The sequence below is a fragment of the Falco rusticolus genome, chromosome 19, assembly GCF_015220075.1.
Source record: "Falco rusticolus isolate bFalRus1 chromosome 19, bFalRus1.pri, whole genome shotgun sequence".
NCBI classification, from domain to species: Eukaryota; Metazoa; Chordata; class Aves; order Falconiformes; family Falconidae; genus Falco; species Falco rusticolus.
Window position 1 is genome coordinate 5386101 of NC_051205.1, and position 26240 is coordinate 5412340.

The 26240-nt window shown below is 52.9% G+C and overlaps 1 protein-coding gene across 1 annotated transcript; it reads right to left on the bottom strand.

Moving 5' to 3' along the window:
* Window positions 1-652: 652 nt before the first annotated feature.
* On the bottom strand, window positions 653-14081 carry LOC119140208 (keratin, type II cytoskeletal cochleal-like). Its single transcript, XM_037371293.1, has 11 exons — window positions 13833-14081; window positions 12200-12417; window positions 11468-11528; window positions 10790-10885; window positions 10269-10433; window positions 10054-10179; window positions 9561-9781; window positions 9358-9386; window positions 7756-7783; window positions 3791-3870; window positions 653-954 (listed from the first exon to the last, which is right to left on the bottom strand). The coding sequence occupies exons 1-11, from the start codon at window positions 14079-14081 to the stop codon at window positions 653-655; spliced, it is 1575 nt and encodes a 524-aa protein (XP_037227190.1).
* Between the last annotated feature and the right edge of the window lie 12159 nt (window positions 14082-26240).

Genomic DNA, 26240 nt, shown 5'->3' on the forward strand with positions numbered 1-26240 from the left:
CCCCTGGTTATTTAATTAGCGAGTCCTGCAGGGAATGATGGGACTGACGTGTAGCCACGCACCCTGGGTGGTGGGCTGGGTTAGGCCAGTAGGACTTGTCCTCTGAAACCCATTTTCACAGTAGATGTTCAGCGTATGCCCCCCTCCCCTATTGTAAAAACTTTCTTCCACTTTTTCCCTAATTTTTTTTTTTTTTTTTGCAGTTGGATTAGATCTCTGTTAACTAGTTTATAGATTTAAAGAATTCTTTCAAAAATCTTGTCATATATGAGGGTTACATGCTCCCATAGACCAAGACACACACAACAGACAGGGTTTCAAGATTTTAGTTGCCAAAGACAAAGGTTCCAAACAGCCTGAGCTGAAGTGCTCAGAGAAAGCCTAAAGTGACAACAGCAAACGTCACAATATTGTCATCAAACGGAGGGATGTAGCTGGAGAATTCAGGAGAAGGCTGTGCTGGGAGAAGAGAGCTCGAGATCATGAGCAATGCACTCAGACTAGCGGTGTCTCAGCGGCAGGCAGGAAAGCCCCCATGCCTCCAAGAGCGAGGGGAATGTCTTCTTCCCATTCCACTGGCACAATTTTGCATGGAAATATTACTTATGGAAAGCATCTGCAGAAGAACCTGAGCTACTTCCATACACAAAACTTAGAGAAGAACCCCCGCTTTCAGAGCTGCATTCTCCAGTCCCACCTCCGCAGCTGTACCCCCCAGATCCATAACTCGGTCCCTCATAACCCCCTTCCCCACCACAACTACTCCCACCTTCACAGCCATACCCTCCACTGCCAGAACTACAGACGCCTCCAGAGCTATATCCACCACCTCCACACCCATACCCGCCACCACCAGAACCACAGGTATCACCACAGATCGATTCCCCACCTCCAGAAAATGACCTTCCCACACCACTGCCACACATGGACCCGCCACTGCCTGAGCTTCCTCCTCTGCATACAGACACACCAGAGCCAGAACTAGATCGCAATCCCCCAGAGCTGCTGCCACCACCAGACATGGACCCTCCACTACGAGAGCTGGATGCCCATCCTCCAGACCTGTGGCCACCTCCAGACATGGACCCTCCACTGCCTAAGCCTCCTCCACCATCACCTCCAGAGATGGACCCTCTCCTGCCAGAACTGGATCCCCATCCTCCGGAGCTGCTGCCACCTCCAGACATGGACCCTCCACTACCTGAGCCTCCTCCAACACCTCCAGACATGGACCCTCCACTGCCAGAGCTGGATCCCCATCCTCCAGAGCTGCTGCCTCCTCCAGACATGGACCCTCCACTGCCGGAGCTTCCTCCAACACCTCCAGACATAGACCCTCCACTACCAGAGCAGGATCCCCATCCTCTGGAGCTGTGGCCTCCTCCAGACATGGACCCTCCACTGCCTGAGCCTCCTCCACCACCACCTCCAGACATGGACCCTCTCCTGCCAGAGCTGCTGCCACCACCAGAGCTCAGCCCTCCACTGTGGGGACTGCATCTGCCACTGCCGGAGCTGGACCCCCAACCTCCAGAGCTGTGGCCACCTCCAGACATGGACCCTCCGCTGCCTGAGCCTCCTCCAACACCACCTCCAGACATGGACCCTCTCCTGCCAGAGCTGGATCCCCATCCTCCAGAGCTGCTGCCTCCTCCAGAAATGGACCCTCCACTGCCTGAGCCTCCTCCAACACCTCCAGACATGGACCCTCCACTGCCCGAGCCTCCTCCAACACCTCCAGACATGGACCCTCCACTGCCTGAGCCTCCTCCAACACCTCCAGACATGGACCCTCTCCTGCCAGAGCTGGATCCCCATCCTCCAGAGCTGTGGCCTCCTCCAGACATGGACCCTTCACTACCTGAGCCTCCTCCACCACCACCTCCAGAGATGGACCCTCTCCTGCCAGAGCTGCTGCCACCTCCAGAGCTCAGCCCTCCACTGTGGGGACTGCATCTGCCACTGCCGGAGCTGGACCCCCAACCTCCAGAGCTGCTGCCACCTCCAGACATGGACCCTCCACTGCCGGAGCCTCCTCCAACACCTCCAGACATGGACCCTCTCCTGCCAGAGCTGGATGCCCATCCTCCAGAGCTGTGGCCACCTCCAGACATGGACCCTCCACTGCCTGAGACTCCTCCACCACCACCTCCAGACATGGACCCTCTCCTGCCAGAGCTGCTGCCACCACCAGAGCTCAGCCCTCCACTGTGCGGACTGCATCTGCCACTGCCGGAGCTGGATCCCCAACCTCCGGAGCTGTGGCCACCTCCAGACATGGACCCTCCACTGCCTGAGCCTCCTCCAACACCTCCAGACATGGACCCGCCGCTGCCTGAGCCTCCTCCAACACCTCCAGACATGGACCCTCCACTGCCAGAGCTGGATCCCCATCCTCCAGAGCTGTGGCCTCCTCCAGACATGGACCCTTCACTACCTGAGCCTCCTCCACCACCACCTCCAGACATGGAGCCTCTCCTGCCAGAGCTGCTGCCACCACCAGAGCTCAGCCCCCCACTGTGGGGACTGCATCTGCCACTGCCGGAGCTGGACCCCCAACCTCCGGATCTGTGGCCACCTCCAGACATGGACCCTCCACTGCCGGAGCTGGATCCCCATCCTCCAGAGCTGCTGCCACCTCCAGACATGGACCCTCCACTGCCGGAGCTTCCTCCAACACCTCCAGACATGGACCCTCCACTACCAGAGCAGGATCCCCATCCTCCAGAGCTGCTTCCTCCTCCAGACATGGACCCTCCACTGCCAGAGCTGGACCCCCATCCTCCAGAGCTGTGGCCACCTCCAGACATGGACCCTTCACTACCTGAGCCTCCTCCACCACCACCTCCAGAGATGGACCCTCTCCTGCCAGAGCTGCTGCCACCACCAGAGCTCAGCCCTCCACTGTGGGGACTGCATCTGCCACTGCCGGAGCTGGACCCCCAACCTCCGGAGCTGTGGCCACCTCCACACATGGACCCTCCACTGCCGGAGCCTCCTCCAATACCTCCAGACATGGACCCTCTCCTGCCAGAGCTGGACCCCCATCCTCCAGAGCTGTGGCCACCTCCAGACATGGACCCTCCACTGCCGGAGCTTCCTCCAACACCTCCAGAAATGGACCCTCCACTACCAGAGCAGGATCCCCATCCTCCAGAGCTGTTGCCTCCTCCAGACATGGACTCTTCACTACCTGAGCCTCCTCCACCACCACCTCCAGAGATGGACCCTCTCCTGCCAGAGCTGCTGCCACCACCAGAGCTCAGCCCCCCACTGTGGGGACTGCATCTGCCACTGCCGGAGCTGGATCCCCAACCTCCGGAGCTGCTGCCACCTCCAGACATGGACCCTCCACTGCCTGAGCCTCCTCCACCACCACCTCCAGACATGGACCCTCTCCTGCCAGAGCTGCTGCCACCACCAGAGCTCAGCCCTCCACTGTGGGGACTGCATCTGCCACTGCCGGAGCTGGACCCGCAACCTCCGGAACTGTGGCCACCTCCAGACATGGACCCTTCACTACCTGAGCCTCCTCCACCACCTCCAGACATGGACCCTCCACTGCCTGAGCCTCCTCCAACACCTCCAGACATGGACCCTCCACTACCAGAGCAGGATCCCCATCCTCTGGAGCTGTTGCCTCCTCCAGACATGGACTCTTCACTACCTGAGCCTCCTCCACCACCACCTCCAGAGATGGAGCCTCTCCTGCCAGAGCTGCTGCCACCACCAGAGCTCAGCCCCCCACTGTGGGGACTGCATCTGCCACTGCCGGAGCTGGACCCCCAACCTCCAGAGCTGCTGCCACCTCCAGACATGGACCCTCCACTGCCTGAGCCTCCTCCACCACCACCTCCAGAGATGGACCCTCTCCTGCCAGAGCTGCTGCCACCACCAGAGCTCAGCCCTCCACTGTGGGGACTGCATCTGCTACTGCCGGAGGTGGACCCCCAACCTCCAGAGCTGCTGCCACCTCCAGACATGGACCCTCCACTGCCTGAGCCTCCTCCAACACCTCCAGACATGGACCCTCCACTGCCAGAGCTGGACCCCCATCCTCCGGAGCTGCTGCCACCTCCAGACATGGACCCTCCACTGCCGGAGCTTCCTCCAACACCTCCAGACATGGACCCTGCACTGCCAGAGCAGGATCCCCATCCTCCAGAGCTGTGGCCTCCACCAGACATGGACCCTTCACTACCTGAGCCTCCTCCACCACCACCTCCAGAGATGGAGCCTCTCCTGCCAGAGCTGCTGCCACCACCAGAGCTCAGCCCTCCACTGTGGGGACTGCATCTGCCACTGCCAGAGCTGGACCCCCAACCTCCAGAGCTGTGGCCACCTCCAGACATGGACCCTCCACTGCCGCAGCTTCCTCCAACACCTCCAGACATGGACCCTCCACTGCCTGAGCCTCCTCCAACACCTCCAGACATGGACCCTCCACTGCCTGAGCCTCCTCCAACACCTCCAGACATGGACCCTCCACTGCCTGAGCCTCCTCCAACACCTCCAGACATGGACCCACCGCTGCCAGAGCAGGACCCCCATCCTCCGGAGCTGTGGCCACCTGCAGACATGGACCCTCCACTGCCTGAGCCTCCTCCAACACCTCCAGACATGGACCCTCCACTGCCAGAGCTGGATCCCCATCCTCCAGAGCTGTGGCCTCCTCCAGACCCGGACCCTCCACTGCCTGAGCCTCCTCCACCACCACCTCCAGAGATGGACCCTCTCCTGCCAGAGCTGCTGCCACCACCAGAGCTCAGCCCTCCACTGTGGGGACTGCATCTGCCACTGCCGGAGCTGGATCCCCAACCTCCGGAGCTGTGGCCTCCTCCAGACATGGACCCTCCACTGCCGGAGCCTCCTCCAACACCTCCAGACATGGACCCTCCACTGCCGGAGCTGGATCCCCATCCTCCAGAGCTGTGGCCTCCTCCAGACATGGACCCTCCACTGCCTGAGCCTCCTCCAAGACCTCCAGACATGGACCCGCCGCTGCCTGAGCCTCCTCCAACACCTCCAGACATGGACCCTCCACTGCCAGAGCTGGATCCCCATCCTCCAGAGCTGTGGCCTCCTCCAGACATGGACCCTTCACTACCTGAGCCTCCTCCACCACCACCTCCAGAGATGGACCCTCTCCTGCCAGAGCTGCTGCCACCACCAGAGCTCAGCCCCCCACTGTGGGGACTGCATCTGCCACTGCCGGAGCTGGACCCCCAACCTCCGGAGCTGTGGCCACCTCCAGACATGGACCCTCCACTGCCGCAGCTTCCTCCAGCACCTCCAGACATGGACCCTCCACTGCCGGAGCTTCCTCCAACACCTCCAGACATGGACCCTCTCCTGCCAGAGCCTCCTCCAACACCACCTCCAGAGATGGAGCCTCTCCTGCCAGAGCTGCTGCCACCACCAGAGCTCAGCCCTCCACTGTGGGGACTGCATCTGCCACTGCCGGAGCTGGACCCCCATCCTCCGGAGCTGTGGCCACCTCCAGACATGGACCCACCACTGCCACAGCTTCCTCCAACACCTCCAGACATGGACCCTCCACTGCCTGAGCCTCCTCCAACACCTCCAGACATGGACCCTCCACTGCCTGAGCCTCCTCCACCACCACCTCCAGAGATGGACCCTCTCCTGCCAGAGCTGCTGCCACCACCAGAGCTCAGCCCTCCACTGTGGGGACTGCATCTGCCACTGCCGGAGCTGGATCCCCAACCTCCGGATCTGTGGCCACCTCCAGACATGGACCCTCCACTACCTGAGCCTCCTCCAACACCTCCAGACATGGACCCTCCACTGCCAGAGCTGGACCCCCATCCTCCAGAGCTGCTGCCTCCTCCAGACATGGACCCTTCACTACCTGAGCCTCCTCCACCACCACCTCCAGACATGGAGCCTCTCCTGCCAGAGCTGCTGCCACCACCAGAGCTCAGCCCTCCACTGTGGGGACTGCATCTGCCACTGCTGGAGGTGGACCCCCATCCTCTGGAGCCGCTGCCACCTCCAGACATGGACCCTCCACTGCCTGAGCCTCCTCCAACACCTCCAGACATGGACCCTCCACTGCCAGAGCTGGATCCCCATCCTCCAGAGCTGTGGCCTCCTCCAGACATGGACCCTCCACTGCCTGAGCCTCCTCCACCACCACCTCCAGACATGGACCCTCTCCTGCCAGAGCTGCTGCCACCACCAGAGCTCAGCCCTCCACTGTGGGGACTGCATCTGCCACTGCCGGAGCTGGACCCCCAACCTCCAGAGCTGCTGCCACCTCCAGACATGGACCCTCCACTGCCGGAGCTTCCTCCAACACCTCCAGACATGGACCCTCCACTGCCTGAGCCTCCTCCAACACCTCCAGACATGGACCCTCCACTGCCAGAGCAGGATCCCCATCCTCCAGAGCTGTGGCCACCTCCAGACATGGACCCTCCACTGCCTGAGCCTCCTCCACCACCACCTCTAGAGATGGAGCCTCTCCTGACAGAGCTGCTGCCACCACCAGAGCTCAGCCCTCCACTGTGGGGACTGCATCTGCCACTGCCGGAGCTGGATCCCCAACCTCCGGAGCTGTGGCCACCTCCAGACATGGACCCTCCACTACCTGAGCCTCCTCCAAGACCTCCAGACATGGACCCTCCACTGCCTGAGCCTCCTCCAACACCTCCAGACATGGACCCTCCACTGCCAGAGCTGGACCCCCATCCTCCAGAGCTGCTGCCTCCTCCAGACATGGACCCTTCACTACCTGAGCCTCCTCCACCACCACCTCCAGAGATGGAGCCTCTCCTGCCAGAGCTGCTGCCACCTCCAGAGCTCAGCCCTCCACTGTGGGGACTGCATCTGCCACTGCCGGAGCTGGACCCCCATCCTCTGGAGCTGCTGCCACCTCCAGACATGGACCCTCCACTGCCGGAGCTTCCTCCAACACCTCCAGACATGGACCCTCCACTACCAGAGCAGGATCCCCATCCTCTGGAGCTGTGGCCTCCTCCAGACATGGACCCTCCACTGCCTGAGCCTCCTCCACCACCACCTCCAGAGATGGACCCTCTCCTGCCAGAGCTGCTGCCACCACCAGAGCTCAGCCCCCCACTGTGGGGACTGCATCTGCCACTGCCGGAGCTGGACCCCCAACCTCCAGAGCTGCTGCCACCTCCAGACATGGACCCTCCACTGCCAGAGCTGGACCCCCATCCTCCAGAGCTGTGGCCACCTCCAGACATGGACCCTTCACTACCTGAGCCTCCTCCACCACCACCTCCAGACATGGAGCCTCTCCTGCCAGAGCTGCTGCCACCACCAGAGCTCAGCCCTCCACTGTGGGGACTGCATCTGCCACTGCCGGAGCTGGACCCCCATCCTCTGGAGCTGCTGCCACCTCCAGACATGGACCCTCCACTGCCGGAGCCTCCTCCAACACCTCCAGACATGGACCCTCCACTGCCTGAGCCTCCTCCAACACCTCCAGACATGGACCCTCCACTGCCGGAGCTTCCTCCAACACCTCCCGACATGGACCCTCCACTACCAGAGCAGGATCCCCATCCTCTGGAGCTGTGGCCTCCTCCAGACATGGACCCTCCACTGCCTGAGCCTCCTCCACCACCACCTCCAGACATGGAGCCTCTCCTGCCAGAGCTGCTGCCACCACCAGAGCTCAGCCCTCCACTGTGGGGACTGCATCTGCCACTGCCGGAGCTGGACCCCCAACCTCCAGAGCTGTGGCCACCTCCAGACATGGACCCTCCACTGCCGGAGCTTCCTCCAACACCTCCAGACATGGACCCTCCACTGCCTGAGCCTCCTCCAACACCTCCAGACATGGACCCTTCACTGCCAGAGCAGGATCCCCATCCTCCAGAGCTGTGGCCACCTCCAGACATGGACCCTCCACTGCCTGAGCCTCCTCCACCACCACCTCCAGAGATGGACCCTCTCCTGCCAGAGCTGCTGCCACCACCAGAGCTCAGCCCCCCACTGTGGGGACTGCATCTGCCACTGCCGGAGCTGGACCCCCAACCTCCAGAGCTGCTGCCACCTCCAGACATGGACCCTCCACTGCCGGAGCCTCCTCCAAGACCTCCAGACATGGACCCTCCACTGCCAGAGCTGGACCCCCATCCTCCAGAGCTGCTGCCACCTCCAGACATGGACCCTCCACTGCCGGCGCTTCCTCCAACACCTCCAGACATGGACCCTCCACTGCCTGAGCCTCCTCCAACACCTCCAGACATGGACCCTTCACTGCCAGAGCAGGATCCCCATCCTCCAGAGCGGTGGCCACCTCCAGACATGGACCCTTCACTACCTGAGCCTCCTCCACCACCACCTCCAGAGATGGACCCTCTCCTGCCAGAGCTGCTGCCACCACCAGAGCTCAGCCCCCCACTGTGGGGACTGCATCTGCCACTGCCGGAGCTGGATCCCCATCCTCCAGAGCTGTGTCCACCTCCAGACATGGACCCTCCACTGCCTGAGCCTCCTCCAACACCCCCAGATATTGACCCTCCACTGCCGGAAATACATCCCCATCCTCTGGAGCTTTTTCCACTTCCTCCTTCAGATGCTGACCCTTTCCTTCTGTTTTTGCTGGCACCACCAGTGCTCAGCCCCCCCTTCCCACTTTTCACGCCTCTGGATCCAACTCCAAAGATTCCGGTAGAACTGGTATTGTCGTCAATTACACCTGAAAGAAATGGAATTTAGCTCCACCTTTTTCTATTTACCTCCAAAAATTTACAAGCATATCTGATACTTATTCTTATGTAGGGCCATCATTGCACCTACTCTAGTGGTCATGGTCATATCTTTTAAAAGATCCAATAAGGGTCTTCATTAGAGCTCGTACCTATGATATGTTTTCTCATGTGTTTATGGCTTTATTAGCTTATTTTTAACATTATTTACATTTTATTCTGTACATGAACAGCCAGTGCAGTCCTTCCTTCAAGAAGGCCAAGAGTTCAGGTCTGTTCTCCGTAAGCTGGTTCTCTATTTCCACAGATTTTAGGACAAGCTGCCTGATTTCTTTCATTTCTGACATGCACCGCATGGACATATAGAATGATTTAGGTGTTTCCCACCTCCTACAGGCTTGGCTGATCCCCCCCAATAAGTTCCAAAGCCCATCGCTCAATGTTGACGTATTAATGCATATACACGAGTGTTCCTACACACACTCACAAGTCCACCGTTGGCTTCATTTCCATCAGAAACTCAGATAGAAACTCAAACGGGTTGTTGTGATGGTGATCTTAACTGTTGTGATGTGATCTTAACTACCACGGGCAACACAATGGCATGGGTGCTCTTAAAAAAAGGAAAGCAAAGCCTTGAGATACTTACAGATCGTGGCGGGTGAGCCTTCTCGTATCCTGCGAAGGAAAAGTGACATTGAGATAATGCATCCAATAAAAGTGGACATCAATGTGTCTATAAGCTAATGAAAGAGGTCACTCCCTCCAGGCAGACATTCATCCTGGAGGTCTGAGCGACAGGGTGAGGGGTGGGACACACTGCTTTGTCCAGGATGAGTAGCTTGCACCTACCTGGTCTCCTCCTCCTCAAGGAGTGATCTATACATGGCAATTTCAATATCCAGGGCCAATTTCACGTTCAGGAGCTCCTGATAATCATGAAGAAGGCGAGCAAGGTCATCTTTGGCCTGCTGCAGGGCGTTCTCCAACTCCTGAAGCTTTTGCTGGCCATCTCTGACGGCAGAGCTCCCACGCTGCTCAGCATCTTTAATGGTTTCTTGGAGGTTGGAATTCTGCAGGGGCACAAGCAGAATGTTCATTTCCCGTCTGTGGGACTGGGGTTTTCAAACCTTTCTGGTAGGCCTTGGAAATTAAAGGCCTCAATGACAGAAGACACATTTACTGGGTAAATTAACCCAAATTAAATCCCAGTGCAGACAGCCTGCTTCGTTTTGAAGAGAAACCATCTCTAGGTTTGCCTGCAGAGGACAGGCTGTGTCACACTGCACCGAGTCCCCGTGTGAACGTGACTTACTTTAGCCATGTTGGAAAGGATCAGCTTTACCTTCTTCCTTGCAATTTCAACTTCTGGTTGCAGCCTTTGGATCTGCCTGGTAAGCTCCTGGATCTCCTGGTAACTGTTCCTCAGTTGCTCACACTGGTTTACCCACATGTCCTGAAGGTCCTGGTACTGATGTTCAGAGAAGAGAACAGATGGTTTTGGTTTCTACTCCACTGACTAGCCAGACTTGCCTCCTTGTCTTGTCACTGTCTACTCACCCTGCCACGATACATGGCATCTACTTCAGCTTTGCTTCTCTGAGCAATTGCCTCATACTCCTGCCTGACTTCTTCAATGATGCCATCCATGTTCAGCTCTCTGTGGTTGTCCATGGACAGAACGACATTGGTGTTGCCAACTACCGTTTGCAGCTGGGACAGCTCCTGTGAGGAAAACAAGACGCTGGATTTTAACAGTCCACCTGAGCAGCCCAGATCACATTATGAGGAAAGAAATGGCACACTCTGGTCAGTTATCCACGGGAACTTCCCTACCTGCAGCCCCCAGATCCTATTGTTCCACCACCAGTTTTAATTTCCAAGTGTCTCCTCCAGCCTTCAGGACACACCAGACCCCCCTTCCACTCACAGATGAGAAAGGACTTAACAAGATCAACGGCCAAGGATGATCCTCTCTCCACACCAAAAAGTCCTGTTCAGGCTAAATTTCTGGAAACCTCCAGAAGATACATATCCTTCAAGACCTGAGGGTGAGTTTTTCATCTGAGAAGTGTACTCACCGCTTCATGTAAGCATCTGAGGAACTCAAGCTCCTGTTTCAGTATTTCCACCCGAACATCAAACTCCATTTTTCCCATGTAGGCACTGTCCAGCTCCTGTAAGATAACCCACGGGCATATTTGTATCTCTTTGATCCAAATTCTCCACCGAAGTACAGTTCTTGCAAGGCTTTGTGCACTTCCTTAAAGCCTTCGTTTCTGGAGTCAAATAAGGACTCAGGTTTCATTTGAAAAGCAATTAGAACAAAAGGAAAGATTTTAACTCTTCAAAGAAAAGAACAGCTTAGAAATAAGCAAAATAGCTGTGGAGATAAACGTGTTCCTGGGCAAAACAAGGAAAACATAGATTTCATTAATTCTTCTAATAAAAAGCTGTCTCAATTTTCTATTCTCCTAAGCCATCCATAGATGTTATTTAACCCCTGGTAACGATGTCTCGCCTAGGCTGTACTGAGTGAATAAAAACCAGCACTTCGTAGATACTCATCGTACAAAGGACCAATTCAGTCTCTAGAGGAAATTATTTCTCTCCAGTCTCGCAGTAAAAAGCTCAGGTTTTCAATTACTTCAGTTAGATGAACTTAAGCAAATACCTTGCTTTTAAAAACCTCAGCAGCCATCCTGTTACTGCTTTATTTCTGAAGCTTTGATTTAGCTCAGTGTCTTGGATTACTTCACCTTTTTGAGCTCCACAAACTCCTCTTCTTTCGATGCACGCTTGTTGATCTCATCCTCGAATCTGTTACAGTGGAGAAAAGAAATAGGTAGCTCATTGCCTGGCTCACTTCTTCAGTCAAGCGGATCAGAAACCAAAGGGAATCACCCAGAAAGGGAATGTGTCAAGTTTTCATTTAACTGCAATTTCTGAGCAACTACAAAGGCAAACCCCTGCAAAACTATATGTTAATTAGCCAACAAAACGGGATAGATATAGATCAGGTCTAACATCTCTGTAATCCTGACCTAAAATCCCCATTTTTCAGAGCTGTGGATGTATATTATCTTTCAGGTGCACGTAAGCCAGAAGAAGTGATGACTCTTTTAACTTGACCCCACTGCTCAGCTCTGACCCTCCCCCACGCCCCATTGTCCAGGTTGACCACAACTCCACAACTACCAGCAGAAGTAAGGACTCCTGGGTTACTCATCGCTGGGTGAAGGAAAGGCATGGAGGAAGGCAGGAGAAGAGTGGGATGGATCTACAGGGCCTTTGATTTTCCTCTTACTGTTCTGTGTTCTTCCCTTACCAAATCTTTAGTCTTCCAGCCTCAAAGTCACATCCCCTAATGAGCCTACTGCAGAGCAGTGCTACCATGGTTACATAACTCTTGAACGTGGGGAGCCAAAGGCACCATCATCACTGCCTTAGAAAATTCCAGTATTCTTTTTACCAGACCCGTAATTATTCACCTTTTTTTATAATCTTCTACAAGATAAAGCATGTTATATGCCTCCGGATCCAGCTGCTCCTTCTGGTTCTGGAGCGTTTCTAGCTGCCTCTGCAGGTTGCTGATGTAAGATTGGAAGAAAGAGGTGATATTTCTGCTCTCTTCTGGTCGGGCACTTTGCTGCTGCAGAAGTTCCCATTTGGCCATCAGAGCCTGGTTCTGCCGCTCAAGGCATTGCACCTGAAAGGCAAAGCAGAGTGTCTCAGCTGCTGGAAGGCACCGGGGGACACAGCGACATCGGCGTGAGTCCCTATAGCAAAACAAATCCCAGTTACCAGTTCCACCACAGTAGCATCTAGAGGTTTGTTCCATCAGGTGAGACTAACTGTAGGAACGTTGGTACCAACACACCAGAACGCTTAGACTAAAGGAAGGGACATCTCTTTTTTTCCCAGTCTGTTGTATAAGATGGGTATGACTCTACTGCTGCTTCTCAGCACTGATACTGGAATTTTGCTGGCTTTTCCTCTCTTAAAGGCACAATTTTTAGGGGGATGATTGGGATGGAGAGAGACTTCAGCTGTTTCTGAAGTACCTTAGACACCCAAACACCTGAGCAGAGTTGCCCCCCTCTCAGAAGACCACACAGGACCAGTATCTCCCTGGACACACTTTGCCTTAGAGAAGGTCAGAAAGACCTACAACATGCAGACCTGGTGTTTTTGGAAACCAGAGGGATAGCATCTCTTTAGCTGGGACACTGAACAGTTTATCACCTGGCAGCTGACATCCAGAAGGTTTAATAAAAAAATAATTTAAAAAAAAAAATAGTCAAAAGCACTCCTGTTTTTCAGGACTAAGCACGCTTAAAACTTCTGGGTGCAACCAGCACCTTTTCTGTAGGGTAATACAAGAAGCCGTTAAGTCTTTACCTGTAAGAAATAACACAAGCTTCCACCCTACGCAGAGACACATGTCACCACCCAAAAAAAGGCACATGTCAGGTTTGCGTGGGTGGAAGTGTTTCCGTGGCTGTTTTGTTCCTGTATCTGTGAGTAGAAACAAAAGAGAAGGCAAGACTGCGGGTGGGTGAAAGCGTTGTAGCTGCAAGCCAAGAGGTAAAGGAGAAATACGAGGGAGCCACCGGCCACCTGAAAGAGGCTAGGACCTCCAAACAACAAAGTACTTTGTTTTGTATCTCAGAGAAATGAAACATTTTGTTTTGCTTGAGGGGAGAAGGGGAAAAAAAAAAAAAAAAGAGCACACATCAAGGCTGCTCAAGCCCATCACCCATTTTTCCTGCTAGCATCAACAATGCCCAGGCACCAGAATATTGCTGGCCACGCAGAAACCCTTTTCCTCAAAAGAGAAGTGAGTTAATGTGATGGTGACATCCCAGCAGTTTGTTATTGTCCTGCCACAAAAGACAACTCAGAGATACTTATCCCAGGGCTAAGTGCAAGTGATTCACGCAGCGATGTTTATTGCGAGCTATTAAGAGCTTCACACCAGCACAAGGGTGTGATTTTGAGGGGGGAGAAGATGCCGTGTAAAGGTGTCATGTAAAGGTGTCCCCGTGGCTGGCACAGGCAGAGCAGCACCCCTCGTGTCTCCCCCTTCCCAGATAACAAGTGAAAAAGAGAACAGGGACTCACCTTATCGATGAATGATGCAAATTTGTTGTTGAGAGCCTTAATCTGCTCTTTCTCATCTGACCGCACTCTCTGGAACTCGGGGTCGACTTGTACTTGTATTGGCCTCAGCAGGTTGGTGTTGACATGGACCTCCTCAATGCCTCTGCTGATGCCAGCCTGCCCGAAGCCCTGTCCAGCCCCTTGTTCACCAAAGGTGCTTCTCCCAAGGCCTTCTGCACGCACCTCCCTGCCTGAACTTCCTCCACACATGCCACCAAGCCCTGCTCCACCACCTTGAAAAGCTCCCACAAAACATCCTCTTCTCCCAAAGTCCCTATCAAGACACCTCCTACCACCAAATCCCATGTACCTCACATATCCTATTCCTTCTCCTCCATAGGCTCCACCAGTACAAACATTCCTAAACCCACCGAGGTTGTGGAGACTCCTGCTGCCATAACCATACCCATAACCACTGTATCCATCATCTCCTCTATTGTCTTCATAATGGCTTATGGTAGAACTTCTCCAGCCACCTGCTGGGCCACAGTGAGCAGAAAAGGAACTGAAATTCCCATCCCCAAATCTGGAGAAATGTCGTCTCATAGCGTCGCTTTCAGAGCGTTAAGAGAAGATGAGAAAGCAGGTGAGGAGTTTGTAAAACGGGAGGAGAAATGAGAGTGAAGGATCCTCAGCTCCTCTGGTAGGGAGGACGGAAGTTCTCCTTTATACGTTCTGGAGGAGCTAGGCTCCATTCCGTGGTAATTAGCAGGTCTGTTAATGTTGTTATTGGGTTTGGTTCATCAAGAGGCAATTAATGGCTGCCTGAAGAGAGGTCAGAGTAAACACCACACACCAATGGGGGAATTGTGAAATTCCCCAAATCTGCTTGAGTCATGAGTTTTGCTCAGATGAGATTTCCTTATCTCATTAGTCTGCCCTCCATCATTAATTACAGTTACCCATCCACATTACCACGGTTTGTTCTCTCTCAGATTTCCCCATCTCTATTGATATTTCATTTCATGAGACAGAAGGCCTCGATACTGGCCCCACACCGTGGCTCACCATGCTTCACCGCATCGCTGGGGGTACAGAAGGCAAAGGCGACAGCTCCTGTGGCTTCCCAATCTTCTCTCATTCCCAGTATATCCACCCATGAGCAAGTATCACTTCTGCAGGGAGCGGGGAGGTGTTGCCACCTGGTCATCTCTGCTAATAGCATTTAAAAAGTTAAAAACCTGCCTTTGGTTCATGAAGCTGAAATAATGTCTAGAAAACAGAAAAAATTTGATCTCGGTGGATCAATTTTAGCTTTGGACAAACTGATACAGCTTTAAATGGAAATGGGAACGGTCTGAGATATACCTCAATCAATTAAACCAATCTTTTAACTATTAAAGATTAAGACGAGGTCACCTGAGGGAACAAGTGACCCATCACTTCCATGGACAAGGGCTCTTGGCCCTCCTGCTACGGTTGCTCCTGCTCTTCCATGCGGGAGAGGTTCGACCATGAGCTAAAGCCGCCAGTTTGTGGGGTGATTCTTCTAGAGGCCCCACCACTGCGTGGCTGAGACATCAGACACAGAGCTGGGTTCCGGGCTTTTCTACCCACTGAGCACCTGCCTGATCCTGATCCATCCCTCTTCCCTCTCCTCATTCCTGCACCATGCTCCACCGTTCCAGCCTCAGCACGCTCCAGCGCAAGGCTCAGTGGCCACAGGCTCATCCAAAAGCATTTGGGAGCCAAGTCCTGCTGCTGGCCATGCCACCCAGAGCCTCAGCCTTGACCAATACCTCAAGAAGGCAACAGGGATCTGGTACACGGTCTCCAAAAGCTCTGGTGGAACAGTTTCCAGAGGGCGAGCACCTCCCCCTTGTCCCCTGCACAGTGTTAGGAGGATCTGGGCTTCACCCGAAGGCGATGCTCTTCCTCCCAAAGGTGCTGGATGAAGCTGGGCTGGGAGCCCTGCAGTTACACAGAGGTTCTGTGCTCAGGGCTCTGCAGTCCTCGATCTGGCTCCATCTGGAAAGTGCCTCACAAACCCCCAAAACAAAGGGTGTGTAGGGAGAGGTTATTTGTCCGGCTGAAGCATCCCGAGGTGGACATGATTTTGGACGCTTAGCGACCTATGAAAGGCTTTTCCCATGAGCAAACACAGTGTTTTCCAGACAACCAGATGGGAAGAGATACCTTTCCCTACCAAACTTGGATTCTTCCATCCTTACACCAGGAATGGCCAACTGGTATCCCAGACCTTCCATTTGTGCTACATTTTTTGTAATTAAACTTCATTAGTCACCTACATTTTACTGAGAATTGCAACTAAATTTCCCACTGAATTCCCCCTTTTTATATACCTATATAAAAACCTGACTTGGATTGAGAATTCTGTGTCCTGCTGGAAAGAATAATTATGGTGAACAGAAAAAAAAAATGTGTAATGAGCTTGATTTTCAAAGTGAGTGGGGGGAAAACTGGAAACAGACCCATTTTAACACATCTGGGTAAGGTTTGCCAAAGCATTAGGATATGACACAAAAATCTTTCCTGTTCTGTTTTAGTTGAGCTCATTAGTTTCTAGATGCTCATGCGTCTCAAGAGAAACCAACGTAAATTGTCCTGCTTTGCTCCCATGTTTCTGCCAAGCTGGAAGACACTTTCAGAACTGCACCCGCTCCCTGCAAAACTCTGTGTAGGACAAATGGTGTCTGAGCAATGAGGCTGAAACTCCTGGGTGACCTTGGAGCCATTATTAGGCTCAGGTAAGGATTAGGAGGACAATGAACGACTTGACGTCAGGAGGAGGTGAGACTCAGTGGGCATGACCCATGGTTGTCTTCGTGCGGTCTGGGCTAAAACGTCCTGTTTGCTTGCCTTAACAAGCAATTCCTGCACAGGAGTTTCTAAAGGGTTTCTGTTCACCTCTCTGTTGAGTTGAAGGACTGCTTTGGGTACAGTTCATCCTCATCCTACACTTTGGGCAGTGAGAGCTGGCTGAAGGGCAGAGGTCCTGACCCGTGGTGCATGGTCTGGCCAGAGGCTGTAGCTCATGGTGTTCCCCAGGGTCAGTGCTGGGTCCTGTCCCACTTCTTCATCACTGGCCTGGTGAGGGGATGGAGTGCACCCCCAGCATGTTGGTGGGTGATACAGAACTGGGAGGAGCGGCCAATACCCCAAGGCTGCACTGCCGTGCAGCCAGACCTGGGCAGGCTGAGGAGCTGGACGCTGAGGAACATCAAGTTCAAAGGCAGATGTGATGTCCTGCCCCTGGGGAGGGACAGCCCCGTGCACCGGCACGGGCTGAGGCTGAGCTGCTGGGGTGCAGCTCTGCGGGGAAGGGCCTGGGAGGGCTTGGGGGCAGCAGGTTGCCCGTGGGCCAGCAAGGTGCCAAGGGGCCAGTGGGATCCCCGGGGGGCACGAGGAGCATGGCCAGCAGGTGGAGGGAGGGGGTCCTGCCCCTCTGCTCTGTCCTGGTGAGGCCACATCGGGAACACGGTGCCCAGTGCTGGGCTGCCCAGGTCCAGAAAGACTGGCAGCTACTGGGGAGGAGCCAGCCAGGGCTGTGAGGGTGATGAGAGACCGGAGCATCTCCCTGATGAGGACAGGCTGAGAGTGGTGGGGCTGTTCAGCCTCAGGAAGAGAGCGAGAGGGATCTCATCATGTGCACAAACACCTTAAGGGCACATGTCAAGGGAACAGGGCCAGGCTCTTTTCAGCGATGCCCAGCAACAGGACAAGGGGCAATGGACACCAACTGCAACACAAGAAGCTCCATCAGAATATGAGGAAGAACTTTACCTTGAGGGTGATGGAGCGCTGGGACAGGGTGCCCAGAGAGGCTGTGGAGTTTCCTTCTCTGGAAACATTCAAACCCACCAGGATGCAATTCTGTGCAACCTGCTCAAGGTGACCCTGCTTTAGCAGGTGTTGGACTGCCTGGTCTCCAGAGGTGCCTTCCAACCCCGACCAGTCTGGGGTTCTGTGATCCCTCCTCTTTCCATTTTGAGAGTGGTTCATTCCAATGCATGCTGTATCAGGCAATACTTTAGATCATCCACACGGATCTTCCACATGGATCTTGGAAGGAAGTGTTATGACCTAGGGGAAGGAACACCCACAGACCAAACAAGTCAGTTCCATGTGGAACAATGCTTAGGAGTTGTCTATCCAAAATCATTGCCCTAAATACATACATCAGCATGAAACAAACCAGGTGGCAATTCGTGCCGAACCACTGCACTGATCTCTGAGGCAGCCACGTCCTGCTTGCGAAGGCCTCCTGCAAACCCTGCATGAGAAGAGCAGCCATCCTGCCCCACGTGCCACATAACCCAGAGCATGGCGTGTAGGCAGCCTTGGCACAACAGACTAAGCCACACCTGAACCTGTTGAGCTGGCTCCAGAAAAGGCGATGCACCCAGAGCGCTGCTCACACATCCTGCAGACGAAGGGGGAGCTTCCTGTGATACCTTCCTCTTCCCTGCAATGAGCTGGCATCGCTCTTGGATGTGCCCGGGGAGCTTCTGCTCTGATCCTGTAAAAGAAACACCAAAACAGTTCCCAACATTCACGGAACAAAAGGACCACAGGTTCAAACAACATCCTTACTGTGGAGATGGATGATCACCAAATCTACCAGGGAGTAGAAGTCTTTGGGGGTTATGCAAGTAGCCACATGATCAGCCTGGCTCTTTCTTGTCAGGGATTTTTTAAGATTAATTTAAATTGCATCCCCAAAATTATTCATGTAATTATCCATAAAATTGGTTGCCCGGGCTGCTTGTACAGCTGCTGGAGCAAGCACAGGTCATCCACGTGTAATTCCTCCCATCCAGAAGAGTCCGTGAAGCAGGTGATGATGTTCCTCCTGCCTGGAGAAGCCCTTGGATAGGGGACATGAGCGTGCCTTTCTGGGTGGTCTCATTTCCCTCTGTGGACCATAAGGGAACCTGGAGAACTCGCTCAACTCCTGACTTCCAGGTGGTGGAAGCAATGTGAGTTGAGCTGTCCTCTGTCAGACCCATGCCACAGAGACTGTGCCAAGGATTAACATTTTCAGACCACCAAGACAATTCACAAACAGGCTGAAACTTCAGCTCTTGGAGCACAATGGACCCAGGAACCCACCAGCCTCCATAACCCACATCCACCTCCGTCCACCTCCAGTCAACCCAAACGATAAATGGGAATAACCAATTCTAGTACTTGGGCTAAAGCTCAAGGAAATGCCTCTACCTTCTTGCAGGACCATTTTAATCAGCTAAAAATAGAAAGCCTGAATGCCTAAAGCCCTGCAGGTGTCTCAGAAGAAAGATCTAGATACTCCTCATCACTGCCAAACATAAACTAGCGATGTTTACAAGCCACATCGGCAGAGAAGAGGGTAGATAAATTAGTGCAGTAATGTACTTATTGCTATTAAATAACTAGTGCACACCAGTAGAGTGGACACTCTGCAGTGTAATGCAGTAGCACATTAATAAATAGAGTATGTAGATTTAATAGCTGTCCAGATAAAGTGGATAGGCACAAACACACCGGATTGAAATAGTAGATCGTGACCACTAGTTGCCTAAATACCTGCACCAGCAGAGCCCCGAGTCACTTAGGAAATGGAACTGAGATCACATAGGCACTTATAAAAACGCTTTTCAGCCCACAGACTTTTGTTTTCTCCCATCTTCCATCACATGGACCAACAATAACCTTATTCTGTGGCTGGTGAAGGCAATAAGAGACTCTGGGGAGACAGTAAAAGGAAGAGAAATGTCAAAAACCTTGTAACGGCAGAAAAAAGTGAAACGCTGGTATTCTACCCAAGGTTTACGCTACTTCAGTTCTGAGGTTTCCCAGCCTGGAGAGCACCCTGCCTGCAAGAATGTATTGTCCTAATTATAACAGACACTTCAAGGTGGGAGCAGGAATATGATCCCACATCCGTGTCCACGGTGCAGAGAGAGCAGATGGAGGTTCCTGCACCCAGACCTACATCTGGGGGGGATGGAAAGTTGCCATTAGACCACAGGAAAAAAGCCCAGTATCAGGGCATGCTCAGGATTTCCCGAGTCATCAACCCTTCACAGTAAAACCATGATGCTTCCTGACAATAATTAGAGGAGGTCTGGGAAGGCCCAGGATGGGAAGGCTTTGTCCTGCATAGACTGACATAAGTGGTGCCGAGTTGAGCTGTTTGGGAATGTTTTTTGGGGGAAAATGTTCTTTTTTCTTTAGTAAACAGAAGCATTTTGTCGAAATGCTTTGGTTGAATTGCATGGTACCAGGGTGGAGGCCAGAGTGGAAGGGGAGGGGGAAGAGCCGGCCACTCCAAACAACGTGAGCTCAATGGACAGGTCAGGAGGAACCTGGTGCAGTACATGTCATCAGCTTCTCCATCAGGAGCTTCTCCAGTGACCGGTGGACTGCAACATTTCATGTGGTGAGAAGCAACAGTGCATCTCTGCTTGCACGTGAGTGATTTCTTTTTGAGTGGAGGAAGGACAAGTAGAATAAGGTGGGGACTAAGAGGTCAGAGGAGGCACAGTCTGACTTGCAAGGGGTTGGGACTAAGTGCTCTGCTCCCAAGTCCAGTGACGGCAAGGCAAGCCAAGGAGACATGGCGTGGGAAGTGGTGGGAAGCCTATGAGGAGCAAGGAGAGTTACACCTGGAGCTCCGAATCCCTCTCCTTGACTATGCAGGGACCTGTGCGATGGGTTTAGATCAGACATTTGCCTTTCAGAAAGCCAGGGTTAGGCAGGATGAACCCTACCTGGTGGGGGCTCAGTCCCCAGCTTGTAGGGGTAGGTCCCCTCCCATCTTTGTCTTACCTGCTTGAGACACTGTGAATGGGGAGAGGGGTGGGCTGCGTTAAGGCTTGATTTTAGCCTCAAGTCTGGACCATCAAGTATTCTTCTAGTACACAACAAAATATTACTTTACCTTGCAATCCCGTTAACAAATGACTAATGGCTATTTCAATAAATGGCTAATTATTCTGGGTTAACAGGAAGGTAAACACGTCAATAATTTACTTGTAACCACCTATAGTATTAAATTATCTAGTCAGAAAATAATCATAATTAAGATATCTGTTAATCTCTTATTTCCCCTACAAGAATGTGAAAGTATCAATTTAATATAACGTGTGAAAATAATAAAGTCATTTTTCTATTATTGTTAACAACTGCAGTGAGTGGATGGAGTAGAAGCTTATTACTCTTTTAACTTTATTGGCTAACCTGACGCAGAACACCATGCTCTGATCCCTGGGATACCTTAAAGGCTGAGCAAGTCCTGGTTCCTCCACACACAGCAAACCTGCAGCTGATGCCCTCAAGCTGGGGCAAGGCAGAGATGCAATCTCCAAAGGGTTTCAGGAGGAGGAGAGATATGACCTGCAGAAGAAGGGGAAAAAAAAAAAATAGGAGAGAGAGAGAGAGAAACGAGGATGAAGAGGAAACTGGGTTGAACTCTAGGTTAAATTTACCAGGTGCCATGAGAAAACAAAACTTTTTTCTATGTACAGCTGCTTCCCAGCAGAAAAATAGTCAATGTATGTGACATCCTTGATATAAATAGAGTGAAAATATTAGGGCAGCTTCTTGATCAAGACCTACAGTGGGAATACGTAAAGAAGCTTCTGGAACTTTAGTAATTGACCCCAGCCACCAGTGCTCACAGGATCAGCCTCCCTAAGGGTTTGGGACCACGTTACTTGGTGAGAAAGGGGAGGCAGGGAGCATGCTAAAAGGCCTATGGCAGGCACCAAAAGACACTGTTTATGACTGAGAACAATTTTAATAACATCCCTTCCCACAGGAAGTTGAAACACCTGGAAATAATTCTGGCAGATGTTCAGAATCCAGTAAACAATGTGATTACCAGCCTACCAGAGAAGTGGGTCCCAGTGCTGCCTTCACTGGGCAGAGCATCATTACATCTGGGAAGTTCACCACACCCGATCACCTGGGCTGGCCTCGCAATTGGCTTAGAGTTGATAATTAATCTAATCAAGGTCAGGCTTTGTGATCAATTGAGTAAATCACTCTTTTGAGTTATCGGAACCTCAATTGCTATCATTAGTGCTGCAGCAGCAATAACAGCATCCACAGGACAACAAAACAGGTGGAGAAAAGGCAAAGCCATGCAAAAAGCAGCAGAAGTTTGATTTTTCTCAGCCTAGACCTTCTGCCCAGCAAGGGAAAGGTCTGAAGGAAAGTCACCTGCTGTAGGCATGGTGTGATGCCCATCTCTGAAGGTCAGTATTTTGCCTGATTTAGCCATTTAGGTTCTTTGCAAAGCTGATGAAGAGAGACCACCACCTCCAGGAGGTCATTCCCTCTCTGGAGAATCCACCCCTGAAGGCATCTTTCCCCACATAACAGCAAAGTTAGTCAAAATTTATTTTATAAAACTTTACAGGTAATGTCAGCAGCGTTTTAAAGGATGGCACTTCTCAGCCAAGAGGACTCTTCCATCGGGGGGGTCTGCCAGGTACATTGCATATACGTCCACACTTCAGACCAGCCACCTTCTACCTATCTCTCGTGGCTTTGCAAAGGTCTGGCTGGTGGGGGGGTGACGGGGACCACAACAGGGTTTGACACAAAGGGACAGGAATCCCCAGCTTTCATCCTCTCAGGAGAGCTGTGGCATCATGACACACCTTACTTTCAGGAGCACTTTAAACCATCATAAACAGTACTATCCCTGCAAGATCCATCCCATCACGCTAACTTCGCCCCAGCCCCACGCTTCTTTAACCAGACACCGAGGCCACACAGAGCCCAGGACTCAGGCCCTGGCTCTCCCCCAGCAAATCAAGTTCCTATCTGATGGCATCTCCCAGTTCAACACTCCAGTTGACAACTGCACAACACAACAGCCAGCCAAGCCCTTAATGCAGCTTTCTCCAAAGAAGCCAAGGCCAGCAGCCACCTTGCTCTCACCACCTGCTGGAGTGGCCGTCACTTTTGGAGCACAGCCACCACCATGGACTCCTTGGGGCCGGGCCAGCAGGTTTTGCACGGTAGGTTGGGGCACGGCTGAGTGACATGCACCGTGGAGCTGGTGACGCAACAGGACCCGGGACCAGGCAAGCCGGTGCCTCCCACCAGCACGTCTCCGGACCACGCACATCTTGTGCCTGCTTGTGCACGGCACCAGCCAGGGCTTGGTGGTCCCAGCTACCACGTCTCTCTGGCCTGGGGAGGAGATGGCATTTGGCTGCCTTATCTCATGGCCCGGGGATCTGGTAACACTGGCTACAACCTTGGGAAGAGCTGGGGAGGGAATTTGTTTGCTCAGAGGCTCAGGCTGCGCAGCAGCAGTATTTATCGCGCAGCTGCACAAACACGGGGGTTGCTACTACTGCACGCGGTGTAAGTGTTGTGTAGGGTTTAGGGCAAGCTCCACAGGGCAACATTTAGTACGGCTTGTCTTAGGTGGGAGGGTACCGTCAAACTGATTAAGGCTGGTTTGATTGCTCACAAGCTCCAGACACTGCAGCTCGAATTGTGGACAAGGCATTTCAAGCGATGAATGTGGGCAGCTCTGCCAGCTGAAGAGGAATCCGTGATGAGTTGCCACTCATCAAAGTAGTCCTTTAGCAAGGAAATCCTCCCAGGTTCATATTCAACTTAGGGAAGAAGAACATCTGGGGAGATGCTGCAGCTCTTGCCCGTGTTAGCAGGAAATTATCAGCGTTGATGCATGGCCCAAGAGGGCTGGAACTGAAGCATTTGCATCTCAGGAATTATCTCATCCATCAGCCATTTCCACCCTGGCCTGCAGCTGCACTTGGCTCACCAAGGCAGAATAATGCCAGTCCACAGGAACAGACGTGGATTTGCACACCGGAACAACTGGGAAAGGCAAGCCAGCACTGGGAATGCACAAAAGGTCACAGTCTTTCCCCAGTCATGCTGCTTTCCATTCTTCCCATGCCAGAAGCAGTCACCAACCTACAAAAGTCTTAAATGCAGTTATTTATTGTTGCTGGGAACTTCAGTCGGGGTTTTAATCTTTAATTAAGATTAAATTAAAATTAAGATACAGCACCTAGCACTAGACTCTAATCATCTGTGCTAGGTTCACACGATGTCACCAAAAACACTTTGGAGCCACAGGCACACTAGCTTGCACCTTGCAGGGAGACAGGATGCTAACACTTTGCAGTAAACAGTAATTTAGAGCTAATTTTATGCATTTAAAACCTTTTCTGAGCCATCTAGTGGTGCTTGGCTCAGGCTGTGCTTTAAAAACCATCCAGACACACCTTGGTGTGCAGATAACCACCGAGCCCTCAGCGCGGCCAAAGGATGCCCAGAGCTCAAGTGGGCCATTGCACTCACCAGTGATGTCCTGGCATGAGTAACCTTAGCCACCACAGCCTGTCACCTTCATGCACGAGATCAGCTCCCCCACCCAAGCCCAATTTGCCGACCCGACATTCCAGAAAAGGCGCCTACTGACCTGCCCCCAAACGCCGTATCCCACCAGAAGTCTTCACAAGTGTAACAGTGAGAAACTTACACCTCCTACCCCGTCAACAATGGGGGCAGCGTTCCCATTGAGGATCTTGATTTGCTCCTTCTCCACCATTTGCACCTTCTGGACCTTGGGGTCAACATCGAGACTGAAAGGTGCCGGGAAGTCTCGGTTCAGGGTGACTTGGGTGCAAGCAGATGTGACGGAGGATGAACGAGCACATCTTTTTCCAACAACCTGTTTCCACCAAAGAGATTTGCCACCCCACCTTAGGGGCACCAAAGCACACTCCTAGCTGAGAACTTCCAACCTGTAGGAAACCCTTCTATTCCCACCATTTCTGGGGAGGCTTCTACTGCAAAGCCACTTCTTCCTCAGCCCAAGAGGTTTCAAGCAGGTTGTGCTGCTGGCAGGTACGACAGCACCAGAGCTACCCTTGCTCTTCTTCAGCTGCTTTACTTCAAATGGACGAGACTGTGGCACAGAAACAGACCTCCTAGCAGAGGGTCACTGTGTTTCCTCTTTGTGTGTCTGCAAGACCTTGGTCGGAGCAGTGAGAAGGTAATGCAAGCCAGCTGAGGGGCTTGGTTCCTTGGCTGCCAGGCCAGCCTTTTCTCCAGCATATTTCAAACACCTGTGGAGGCACAAAACAAAAATAGAGAACTTATCTGAGGGGCTTCAGAGAGTGGTTTTGTAGGGGAGGAGGAAGGGAGGCTGGTCTGAGGACCACCGGGAGGTGGCTGTCCAAGTGTGAGACAAGGACCCGTTCCTATTTCAGTTGATCCCAGCTCCATATCAAAGCCTGTCAAGGTCAGGCGAGGCAGAGGACCTGCAGCTCAGGCAGACCTGCCCCACACACAGTTATTGGTGAATGCAACACACCACTTGTCCTTTCATCCTTCATCGGGCTGCCACTTGTGAGCGATGACTGCACCAAGAATGCGGCTGGTCCTTCCTTTAGGTGGTGGTTTTCTGTACAACCTGAAATTCCCACCTCAGCCTAACCAGTAATTTATGTATGGGAAAGTCAATTTGTCATCGACCTGGAGGACAACAGCAGGTTCAGATGTGTGTGAGAACGGGGCAGTGTCCTCTGCATGGCTGCAAACCCTCTAGGGGCATTTCATGGCCATGTCTACCCTATCTCCATCGGGTCTGCCCAGCAAGCCCTGCTCCCCAGGCTGCTGGAGAGGTAGGCTTGCTTCAGCCCATACTTCTAGTTACGAGTGGATGTTGCCATGCCATCCCATGCCATGCCATGTCATCCCATGTAGACTTCGAGCTAGGTCTGATGGGCACCAGCAACAGGGCTGGTCAGAAAATGTAGATTGTGGAGTCACAAGGGTAAACCTAAAGGAAGATCAGCCCACTCTTAGGGTAGAGCTAATGAGTGTGGAAGCAAAATGAAGGGCAGAGAAGCACCAGCATCCAAGCCAGAGTGGGTGGGAGGAAGAAGAGGAGGAAGGTTTGCTGTCAGCACCAGGCACAATGTGATTGGCATAAGCTCTGCAAACCCTGCTCTACCTGTCCCGGCTTTAGCTGAAAGCCCTGGATGAAATGGGGCCAGGAGGGAGCTGGAGGTGCACCGCATCCACCGGCAGCGCTCATCCAGGTCACCTGGCTAGGTGGGAGCAGATATTTTGTTCTGAGACACGTAACATGGGAGCAGCGTATAATTTGCACTCTCACAGAGGAGCAGTGCTGACATCAAGCAGGAAGAAAAGGCTGGGATGAAAGGCACCTGGCTGCTGGCACAATCTCTACAATCAAAGCTGAGGTGTGTATTAACTTAGATGAAGGACCCAAATTCTCTTGTAAAGCCCTAGAGGAAGCGTTCCAACACGGACTTCTTTGGATCCCAGCAAGCCAGTCAGCAAGAGCCACCGGGCTGCCACAAGGCATCCCTGGGGAGTGACAACAGATTTCCCGCACGATGA